Below are 12,895 nucleotides of genomic sequence, written 5' to 3' on the forward strand. Positions count from 1 at the left end.
TCCACTTGTGAACAGAACCTTGTTTAAAAAACCCATTGTTTTCACTTGCATGAAGCTTTCCACTATAAGTGTTTCCCCACTCAAAGCACTGCTTTTTCACCTTAACTATTATATTATTCCCAATAATTATTTCTTTCTTAAATATTAATTTATCCTATAACTTTAGTCTTTCCCACCAATTTTATCAACTATATCTCTAATTATCTTATTTGATATATTGATTATGTTACAATATACGTTGGATGAATTAATAATGTTACTTTGTTATGTTACGTTACCATTTTTTTAATATAATGTTACTAATTAATAGTGTGACAATGCTATATTTTTATTTTTTTATTTTTCTTAACCAAAATTCTAAGCTAAATACAAAAAGACTTATATTATAAGACTATATCAAAGGAAAGAATTCTTTTGTGATATTGTTAGAATTACTTAATTATAATTTCTATTTCTTTTTTTTTAAAGCAAAGTCTCTTGAGCTCAAAAGTAATACAACCAAGTCTCCCATTTACAGAAAGTGTAACAAGAATAAAAAAAATATAAGAGCAAAACAAAAAAACAACAATTCATTATATTTATCCTTGTACATTTATATTTATCATATAAAATTGTATATTAGATTATATTTTTCTATAAATTTGCTTAAAGTCTTGATAATTTTAGGCACACAGCTTTACTTAAATTCTGAATGCAGATTTTTGGTAGTTCTGTCAGTATGAAAGTACTTATTATTAGTCACGCTTTCTGTAAGTGTTTGTTAAGAACATAAAAAGGTATTATGAAAGTACTTATTAAAGAGTTATGTACTGATAATAATGTAAAATAAAAAATCTATAAAAAGGCTTTTAATTTCTCCGAATCTATTTTGCACATACACGCTTTGAATAAAATATTCGATCAGTAATTAAATACAGCCTTTAGACAAATAGCATGATTTGTACATAAAAACCTTATAATGTAAACTGCGCAAACAAAATGAGAATCAAAGCTTGAAGCCCATGTGGATTTATTGTAATATTTCAGGGATCAAAATATCATGAAAAGTTAGGGAATGGGTGGAGGACGACCAGGTCCATCAGTTGGTGGAGGAATAACAGGATGAGGACCAACAGGATGAGGACCATCTGCATGATCAGGTGGAGGAGGTGGACTTAGGAGGGGACCCAATCTTCTCATTTTCACATCTGCAAATTAAAATGACAAACATGTTAACTGTTTAATATATATATGACTCATTCTTGTTCAAGAAAATATATCAAGAAAATCTGATTTAGTTGATTAAATAAAGTATGTGAGTGTTACAAAATTTAATATCGAGTTTAATTTTTATAGATAAAAAAATTAAGAAAATGTGTGCTTAGTAGTTATACATGCATATTAATTCATCTACCAAACATTAAATTTAAATATAAGCTGGTGAAACCTCGAATGTTGATCGTGATTATTAGATTATACAAATTCTATAGACACATGCTTAAATTTTGTAAATATACCTTTGCATATATAATAGACAAACCTGCACTAATTGGAGTAATCTGTGCAACGAGAGTAAAGACAATCATTAGCAGAATAAGAAAAGGAACAGATATAGAAGAAAGGATGGTTCGTGCCATCTCCTTCCCGAGTGTATGTGGAAATTAAAGCTGCAACCAAACTAATATACCATCCCTGCTTCATATAGTCACTGAAATTTATAATGTCACGCACCATGGAGTCAATGTTATTTACTTAATTTAATTTGAGCTTTCAAAGAAGTTTCCCAAAGAAAATGACTCCAATTAAATAATGAAGTAATAAGATATAGAACACAAATTAAAAGAAAAAACTCTTGTTAATTTAACCTGCTGATTTTTTTTTTCTTTTGCTATAGAACCTGCTGAATTTTGGTGTCTGCTGATTGAAGAAATATTTAAATCATGAACCAGTAAAACAAAATTCTGCAAATGAAAACTATGCTGCAGTACATATGACTGAAATCAGAAACCGTGTTACAGTATCTCTTTAATATTCACCTTTTGCTTATAAAATAAAATATAAAAAAAACCGTGATTAGAAATTTTCAAACTTAAACAAAAGCATTAGACGAAGACTTATTGCATGAATAAAAGAAGGATAAGAGAGAAAAGTATTAAAAATATAAACAACTTTGAAGACAAAATATTGAAGTTGAAGTTTTCTGAAATAAGAACAATTTTAAATTCGCTTAGAGAATCTTCTTAGTAATCTTCCTTCTTACTATTAGACAAAGAAAGTATTGAATGTTTCTAAAGTCTTCAAGACATTAAATGCATTTACTTTTTATTTATTTAATTCCTTATTCAAATTAAAAAACATTCGAAAGATCTGTAGAAATATTTGAATTCAAGAATATAATATTGATCAATGGCATAAATTGAAAACAAATAAATAAGAATAATGTTATATATATATATATATATATATATATATATATATATATATATATATATATATATATTCTCCTACATATGCCTTAATGTTTGAAAATATAGTATAAAAAATTCAATAAATATCATACAGAAAAATAAAAAAATATTGTAGGAGGATTTATATTTTTTCAATAAACAATTATTTAACTTTGCGATTAGTTCAGTAAAAAAAAAAAACCTTTGTGATTGGTCAATAAAAATTAACAATAATGCAACTGCTCCTGATGTCACCTCCAAATTCTCCTGATTTCTCCATTGCTAATTAAAGTTTTATTTATTTTTTATTCACTTATCCAACTTTTTGCCTTCTTTTCATCATGTTTTGATATGCAACTTTTACGTATTGTACATCTTCAACATTGTGCGCCAGATTTATGAAAAACACGAAAAGATGGAACAATTATGACAATTGATAATAAGTTACAATAATAATATAAGTGAGAAGAATTTGGGCTTAAGTAATTTCATTAATAATTACACCACCCTGACTAGAATTAAAACCTAATATTTAAAAATAAAAAGACCCGGTAAATGACAAGATATTGCCAAACCAGTTTTGAAGTCTGACTACGGATCTTGAATTCATTGAAGAGTTAGGGAATGACGCCAATGCATTGTTACTTCCCATGGTTCACATAGATAAAAGTCTTCATACATATGTAGTTAAGAAATAAGGGTGATGACTGAGTATCTGCTAAACAAAAAATATTGCCCTCGTTAATTTGACCTGCGCTGCAGAATTGTGGTACCTGATGCAATACTTAAATCATGATCCTGAAAAATAATTAAAATCCACGTATCAAAAGTGGAAATTGCGTGGTAATATAGAACTAATAAAGTAATGAAGATACTAGCCACGTCTAATTTTCATCAGTCTGACTTGGTCTCTAATTTCTGAAATAGATGTTGATTCTTTCTTCATTGAGGAGTAAGAAAACCACATCTCAATGCAGCATTAAAAGTGAAAGAACTTTCCAGTGTTCACTTAGATATGACCTTTTCGTAACACCAAAAAGAATGATGTAACGTTTTCATATATGCACATTTAATTAGTATATGATGCGGAGTTAAACTTCAAATTAAATAAATAAATAAAAGGAAAAGCTGGCTGAGTATTTGGCATTCGGTTTTGAAGAGGTCTGGTTATTTTTATTATAACTGCATCCATAAATCTAACTGAAACGAAATTAATTAATAACGACCAATGCATTTGAGGTGCATGTCGATATTTTGATGAAAAAATCCATGGAAACTGGTCTTCTGTAGATTTGTTAGAATTAAAAAATAAAAACAACAATAAAGAATCCTGATTCATATTTCAGCACGTATGACGTAATGCAATCATAACAAGAGACAACCACCTAGAAGCATAAGCATAATTAGAAGCTTAAGACTAAGGGTTTTTTTTATACTCTCTTCACTAAAATACTCATATAAGAAGAAAATACTAAAGGGTCTAGTTAATTGATTGAAGATAATATGTGAATATTATAAATTTTTATTATTATATTTAATTTTTACGGATAAAAAAATAAGAAGAAAAAAAATAATTTTTTTATAAATTAAAATTAATTTATACGTAAGATAAAATAATTTTTTTGAATAAGTTTAAATTCATCATTTAATTTAAATTACATAACCAAAACATTTCCAGCCTCTTGTAGCTAAATATACCGAACAAAACAATATTTTCCCAAAGCTTGATGACTATTCAGTTTGATTTTTGGGGCTAGGTTTTGTTAATAATCATTTATGAATTTTCAATGAAATATTGAATATATATATATATATATATATATATATATATATATATATATATATATATATATATATATATATATCCTAAGCATAAGAATTAATGATGTTTTTCCTCTTTTAAGAAGTAGAAACTGCTTATTGAAAATTAATTAGACTATAAAGAATAAATTAGTTTATGAGAGTAAACAATGTATAAAATTCTGAAGGAAAATTTAACATGAGAATAAAGGCATAGATCTATACAGATTATACCACAATAGAGTGGTAGGTCGTGTTCGTTGTATGCGCTCTAACTTTGTTATCTTTTCCCCCTCCATTTTCTTAACTAGTTAATTATATTTTTATATTAATGATGTTACAATGAATATACATGAATTAATCATATTACTAATTTATAGTATGAGATATTAGAATTATTTCATTATAATTTCTTTTTATGATGCAAAGTGAGAGTTAAGCGCAAGAAAATAACATCCAAGTAACACCTTTACAAAGGGTGTAAGAAGAATAATAAGATTAAAATAAAAATTAATAAAACTTATTAGACCAAATCCTTGTGCTTTTCAAATAATTTTTTGTTATAAAAAAAATGAATTTTGTTAGATTATGTTAGTTCTTATGCTTTACAGTGCTGCTGCACTTTGTGACGACTATTGAAAAAATTATCTAATACTTAACCACGCTCTTCGTAAATGATTGTTAAACGCCCAGTAAAAATTAAATAATCGATATTTTTTTTATTTCCTCCAAATCTATTCTATATATATATATATATGCTTGGAATAACATGGTCCCTAAATCCTGTCTCAGGCATAATATAGTGTGATTTATACATAAAAAATAATACAGTAAAGCTATATAAAGAAAATGAGAATCAAATTAAGCTTGTGGCCCATATGATTTATTGTAACAACATGAAAAGTTAAGGATTGATGGATGGAGGCTGACGAGGTGGACGACCAGGTTTCCATGGCGTAATTAATTGGCCCGTTAGGATCGGATGGAGGAGGTGAACTTCTCATGGGATCCAATTTTCTCATTTTCAGATCTGCAAATGGAGATGACATGATGTTGTTAATTGTTCAATATATATAGATAAATAGATAGACAGAGAAAGATAAATTCAAGAAAATATACTTTTACATGTTAATCACATGTATTCTATACAAACATGCTTTTGTACATATCTTTGCATATTTGAATAGATAGACTAACCTGCACTAATTGGCGTTAGTTGTGCACTGAAAGTAAATGCGTTTATTAGCAGAATAAGAAAAGGTACAGATATAGAACAAACACTGCTCCGAGCCATTTCTCCCTGTAAATGTTGGCAGCTGAAACCAAATTAATATTCCACCCCCTTCATAGTCACCGAAATTTATAAATGTCACAAAAGCAATGCAGTCAAAAGTTATATAAATTTGAGCTACAATGTAATTAATTTCCAATAGAAAATGACGCCAACTACGAACAAGTGATAGGTATTTACTAGCGAAAAAAAAAACTCCTGTTAATTTGAACTCCTGAATTTTGGTGCCTGATCGAAGATATATCAAATCATGAACCTTTAAATATATATTTAACTTTGGAAATGGACAATAGTAAATAACAATAATGGACTTTTTCCTGATTTTACCAACAGGCTCCAACGGCTCATTTGCAATTACACGTAGTTAGTTGATGTTGTAAACTCTTTATATACTTCTTAACATGCATGTTTGCTTACCTGCTTTTAAATATTATGTATCGGGCAATTCTAATGCACAATAGGCTTTATGAAAAATAATAAGATCGAGAAGAGCAACTGGGATAATTAATATTAAACTCCAATAACGATTGAATATAAAAAAATTTGATGAGTCAATGCAATTGGATTTCTAATTAGGCATCCAGGACAAAAAATTAAAATCTAATTTTAATTAAAAGACCTGGAAATTGACAACATATTGCCAAGGCATGCAAGTTTGAAAGTCTGATTAATCGTTTTCAGAGGGTTCTCGAATCCTCTTCACAATCCATAAAGGAAAGGAAGAGCTGACTGAATATCAGCTAATTGAACAAAAAATACTCTTGTTAATTTTACGAGCTGAATTCTGGTTCCTGATAAAATATTTAATTCATAAACCTGAAAAATAAGATCCGCCTGTCAAAACAAGAAGCTACGTGGTAATACGTAATCATATCACTAAAGTTAAAGAATAATAAATAGGTTTAATTATTCACTAAAGTTTTTAATTTCTAAAATTTATATTTTAATTCTCAAAAAATTTCTACCATTATTTTAATTAATAAAATTAAAATTTTCACTTATTAAATTTTAAGAATTAAACATTCACTTATTAATTATAAAAATTAAAAAGAATAAATTTAAAAATTATATAAATTAAATGAATAATTAAATCTAATATATATTAAAAAATGACTTAGTCTGTGATTCTAAAATGGATCTTGATGCAGCGTTAGAAGAAAAGAACACTGGCCAGTGCTCAAATAGATAAGACATTTTCATCCATAATTTATTTTGTATGATGCAGTGTTAATCTTAAAAAAGAAAGGAAAAGCTGATTGGGTATTTGGCATTCAGTTTTGAAGAGGTCGCGATAATTTTGGTTATTATAACTGCATCCATAAATATCCGAAACGAAATTAGCCAATACAATTGAGGTGCATGTTGATGTTTTAGTTGAAAATGGAAATGAGTCTTCTGAAGTTTTGTTAGAATTAAAAAAAAAAAAAACTAAGTTACTGAGAATCTTGATTCGTAATTGATCGAGCACGTATAGTGTAATGCAATCATAACAAGAGACAGAACCAAACATAGAAGCGGCTTTTCTGTAGTGAAGGAAGCATAAGGCTTATGACTAACCTTCAATGTCAAAGCCACCTAAAATTTAAATCTACAAGAAAAGATTTATTAATTAACATATGCATAAACGGCAGAGGCACCATCTTCTGCTCGTTGCAGTTCTTATTCGATCGGACTAATAAGAAACCAATGCAAGGTGGTGTCCCATCTTACAGGTAGTCAAAAGCTTGAATTGATCCCTAACCCAGAAATTGAGTGATGCTGAGTAATGTTAATTATCCTATAATCCTTTAATTTTTTTTCTAGTATTTATAAAAATATATAAAATAAAAGGAAAATACATTTAATATTTAAACATTTCGAAAGCATAGAACGAAGGTTTAATCAGAAGATTTTAGTAAGATTTAAAATGACTTTATCCTTTATGCAATTCTTTTAGTTAATGACTTTATCCCATGATCTTTACTTTTGCATTGAGGAGTTTTTCATGTTGAATAAATTGTGTCTCTATTTTTCTTTAATTTATATTTTGTGTTATATATTTTGTTGGTGTTTCTCACAGTTTCTTACAAATTTTGGAGAATTTATCTTCGCTGCATTTTGATATAGAGTTTATCATTGTGTTATCCTATTTCCCGATCATATACACCGATGATAAATTTGAACATACTTTTGCATATTTCAATGAGATAGACAAACCTGCACTAACTAGAGTTAGCTGTGCCGAAAAACTGAAGGCGATTATCAGTATAATAAGAAGAGGTACAGATATAGAACAAAGACTGCTCCGAGCAATCTCTTCTGGTGTATGTTGAAATGAAAGCTCAAACCAAAAAGTATATACGAGCCCTGCCTCATAGTCATCGAAATTTATAATGTCCGAAAGCAATTGAGTCATATATGTTACTATTCCTCTTTAAAAAAATATTATTATTTATTTTTTGTTTTCACAATTACATTTAAGATATTATTAATTATTATTATTTTAATTATTATCTTACTTTTCTCTCAGTTTTTAATTTTTTTACATATTTATTATGAAAGTGAAAATGAAAAACAACTAATATACATTTATGGTAGAGTATAAATGAGAAAGGATATATACAATACGAAACTTGATAATAACCATTTTATGAGAAACAATAAAATTTATTATATTTCTTAATTTTTGTAAAAAAAGTTTAAACGACACTTAAAAAGGAACCGATATATTAGTGTTAATTTCTAGAAGGAAAAAAAAAACTCTTGTTAATTTGACTCGCTGATAAATTTTGGTGCCTGATATCAAAGAAATTAAATCACAAATGTTTAGATATTTAACTTTGGAAATGGTATATATATATATATATATATATAAAGAGAGAGAGAGAGAGAGAGAGAGAGTAAAGCTCCTACCTTCATGCTCCAGCACGGCTCATTTAATTTGCAATTACACTGTTAATTAATGTTGTAAACTTTTCATAAATGCGTGTTTACCTTTTTTGCAATTAGATTTTTAATGCAGAATAATAGGCTTTGTGGGAAAATACTGTAAAAGAGGAAGGAGCAATTGTGTCAATAAATAATAAACTGCATTAACAATGAATATGAGGAGTTTGAGCCTAAGTAATTGGCTTGCTAATTACACAGCTAACTGACAAAAGTTAAAATCTAATTTATAAGAAAGAAAGAAAAAAGAGATATGATAATCATAGAAACAAAGTTTTATAATACTCTTTGCGTTCCAGTTTATATGACATTTTTTAGAAAAAAAAATGTTACAAATTATATGTCATTTTATAAAACTATTATGTATTAATTTTTTTTTTCAAAACTACCCTTAATTAATAGACAAAATTGCAAATTTAGTTTCCTAGTTGTCTTCAATTTCGAGTTTGGTTCCCCTTTAAAATTATTGACGCATTTTGTTTTTTGTTATCCAATCATGTAATCTTAATCCTCCCAGAGACGTTGATCGTTAACAACTTACGTTGACTGACACGTGTCACCCTCTAGCCTTGTCCTTTAAACGTGTTTTCTCCCTCACTTTTCATTTATGCCCCTTTTTATTCCCCTTCTTTTCTCCTACTTTTTCTCCGTGTTTGCTGCAAGCACAATCATTTCAACGAAACCACTGGAACAACCATTGCGGTGGCATGAAACCAAAAACAATCACCTGCTTTGGAGGGTGAGACATCACTTTCATTATTGTGTGCAACCTCATGTGTGAATATGAGTTTGTAAGAGGTCACTTTCATTACTGTGTACAACTTCATGTGTGAAGATGAGTTATAAATCTGTAAACAATAGAAAATATGATTGTTGGCGAGAATAACAATGTGATGGAGGGAGTTTGTCTTTAAATGCGAACACAAAAATCGAGGGACCTATGGATAAAGATCCCTTCCTTTCACCATCGTTGTGTATTATTTTTTTTTTTGTTTCCGATTTGGGTTTTTCATTATTTCGTTGGGTTTTGTCATTTTTGGATCTTCACTTTCATTCATTTCTTGATTGCTTTTTTTTTTCTACATTTGTTTCTTTGATTACCCTTCTTGATTCTTGAATTGATTATGTTTGAAATTTTTGGTCTCATTCATTCATTTTGAATCTTGATTTCATTCCTCTAAATTCCATTATAAGTGTTTTGGTTTTTCAATACTTGTTTTTGTGTTTGTTGGTCAGACTTGATGAAAGGTTCATTGTGGACAAAGGTGGAGATGGTGGAGTCCGAGGAAACATTAGTAGAGAACGAGTAGAGGAGAATTAAAGGGTAAATTGGGAAGAGATAAATAAAAAGAGAAAAAAAGGAGAAAGAATCACAATCATTCAATTAAAAATTGTGAACTGTTTGACGAACTCTTCAGACGTTGACACGTGTCAATCAACGTAAGTTATTAATAGCCAACATCTAAGTTTGGACTGGAGGATCAAGACTACGTGATTGGATAAAAAATGAAAGATAAAATAAGTCAATAATTTTAAAGGAAGATCAAAATCGAAATTAGAGACAATTAGGGATACCAAATTTATAATTTTGTCTAATTAATATTAGACCATGCATTAATAATATTCTTCTCAGTAATTTGTTTTTTCCAAGTCATTTCTTTCTTGGTTCAAAGCCATTATTAGGTGTAGAGTGTTGAAGATGAAAGGTGGAACACGAACATTTATTATGGGAATCTGTTACACTTAATGGTACCGTAATAGGAATAAATTAAGGAGTAGTTATTAGAGAGATAAAAGATATATTAGGAAGTTATATAATATTTTTGGTGAAATTCAAAAATTTAATTTAATTTCTTAATATCTGGGTCATAACCTTAAAAATCATATAAACTGAACAGAGGAAATAATTTATATATAAGATTATATTTTGTGGCTATTTTCACCATCACATAATTTTTATAGGCTTAAATTTGATTATGTCCTTCAAGTATTGATCTATATTGATTTTAGTCATTCAAATAAAATAATTTCATTGTATTTGCATCTTGAATATTTTTTTAAAAATCTTTTAAATCCTTTATTTAACTTCATTAATTTTTCAACATCAGCATTCAATTATGTGCCCTACAAGAATAAAAAAAAAAATCATATTGCCAAACCTAGTTTTAAAGTTTGATTATCTTGAATCCCTTCATTTAGGAGTAACAGAATGGCATAATCAAAATGCATTGTTAGATGAAAATAACTTCCACTGTTCACACACATAAAAAGTCTTCATACATATAAATAATTTTTATGATGCACTGTTAATTAATATCTATAAAAGAAAGGAAGAGCTGCTGGCTGCGTATCTGCTATAAAAAACACTCTTGTTAATTTGACCAGAAATATTAAATTATGAAGCTGAAAAAAAAAACAACTACAAAAAGAGGAAACTACGTAGTAGTACCTACTAATATACGTAATCATATGACTAAATTATTAAAAAGGAAGGAAAAGACCCAGTAATTGAGAAGCCAAACGTTTTAGTCTGACCAAGTCTCTGAACTCAAAGGGATCTTTTACTAGTACTTCATTGAGGTGTAGGGGAACACATCAATGCAGCGTTAGAAAAAAAATAAAAAAATTGTCCAGTAGTACTCACATAGATAAAATGTGTTCAGACGTACTCAAACGTGTTCATACATATATTTAATTAGTATGATGCAGTGTTAATCTTAAAAAAGTTGACAGAAACGAAATTAACTAATCGACATTTGAGGTGCATGTTGATATTTTAGTGGAAAATGGAAACGGGTTTTCTGCAGTTCTGTTAGATTTTTAAGAAACTTAACCATTTTATGCATGTATGACTAATAAGTAACGTACATATATAGTAAAACTGAATTCAATATCATCCTTTGCTCTTAGTCAAAGATACATTTCTCATGTTGACAATTATGTTCTGATTCACTGGTATATACCTTAATCCTTTATTCCCCAATTAAGTCAACTAATTCCTTTGATTAATTTATTGGCAATAAGCACTAGAGAGTAGGAAATCATTAGCATTAACACGATATATATATATATATATATATATATATATATATATATATATATATATATATATATATATATATATAGTTTAACATCTATTCACGATGGTTGACAATTTATTGGCAATATTGTTTTTATTGGAATTTTTATTAGCAATACTAGTATTCACATGATCAATATATATTACATATACTTTAATACAAAAATAAAATAAATAAATCTATTCATAAATCATTATCATAAAATGTAACTTGAAGTTTCAAATTAATCATCACATATAAATTTTCCAATTGCACATAACATCCAATCATGTTATGGTTGATCAAGTCATGGAGTAAAAAAATCATTTAACCAAAGATAAGCAACATGAACTAAAGAGTCAAATCTGAATATTATAATTTTCAAATTAGAATCCACAATGTCCTAACCAAAGGAATTCAGTTGCACATGATCAAGAGTAGTAAAGAATACATACAATACAAAAACAAACAAAATCCATGAAGAATTTACCGGAGATACCGACACTATGAAGCTAATTGACCTTCAATTTTTAATTAGCACTAAATACTAGATCTTTCCAAGTTGTGTGACGAATGTAATCCAGTAATTAAAGAATTTAAAATTCTTTTTCCAGCCATCTGACAGTGGTTCACTGGTTGACTACTTAACATTAGAACATTGCACCTCCAATTGTTTGACTTTATTTAAGTATCAGACTTGAGGATTTGCTTCAAACTTTCCTTCTTAGTTCTCTCATTAACCTATTCACCATGTCTCTATTTATAAACGATTAAAACAAATTTACAAGGACTTCTGTTCAAAAGTAAAGAACAAAATTAGATATTATCATATGTTCATCTAGATTTAAAAAAATTACAGTACAGCAGTATAGTATTTAATAATTTACATGGGAATATGTAAAAGGGTTTGTGAGAATAAAATTTGCACAGTTATGGTCGATATGTGTGATTTTCACTTACCGCAATTTTTAGAAGTTTGTGATAAACGGAAAAGAGATATTCTCTCCATATATTTTTTAGCAATAATATAAAGAGAAGTAATGTCAGGCGTAACTCATAACTAAATAGATGGCTATTTGTTATCTATAAATTTTTGAACTTTTCAATTTTCTTAAAATTAACTTCTACTACAATCACGGTTAGTCGTCAGCATTTTTTTTTATCTAACACTTAATAAAAAAAATATTATTAAATTTTTTTAACAATATTTAAAATGTCATAAAATAACGAATAAGTATTATTAATATATTTTTATAATATTTATCAAATATTATGTACAATTCTTGTTAAATTTTTTTTATATTTTTAGATTTTCTAACATGAACTATATATAATATTTGATAAAATATTATAAAAATATATTAATAATATTTATTCATATTTTTTTGAATATC

At 27.8% G+C, this 12,895-nt stretch overlaps 1 protein-coding gene across 2 annotated transcripts; it reads right to left on the bottom strand.

Annotated features, from left to right (window-relative positions):
- Positions 1-835: 835 nt before the first annotated feature.
- LOC100796835 (uncharacterized proline-rich protein) lies at positions 836-1,863 on the bottom strand. 2 transcript variants are annotated; one of them, XR_416056.3, is made up of 2 exons: positions 1,497-1,863; positions 836-1,187 (listed from the first exon to the last, which is right to left on the bottom strand). XR_416056.3 is itself a non-coding variant. In XM_003533303.4 (2 exons), exons 1-2 carry the CDS (start codon positions 1,614-1,616, stop codon positions 1,048-1,050), a joined length of 237 nt encoding a protein of 78 aa, XP_003533351.1. In that variant the 5' UTR covers positions 1,617-1,683; the 3' UTR covers positions 836-1,047. The 2 variants fall into 2 exon arrangements, 1 of the variants encoding a protein (XP_003533351.1); XM_003533303.4 differs by having other exon boundaries at positions 1,520-1,683.
- Between the last annotated feature and the right edge of the window lie 11,032 nt (positions 1,864-12,895).

Source organism: Glycine max, chromosome 9, assembly GCF_000004515.6.
Source record: "Glycine max cultivar Williams 82 chromosome 9, Glycine_max_v4.0, whole genome shotgun sequence".
NCBI classification, from domain to species: Eukaryota; Viridiplantae; Streptophyta; class Magnoliopsida; order Fabales; family Fabaceae; genus Glycine; species Glycine max.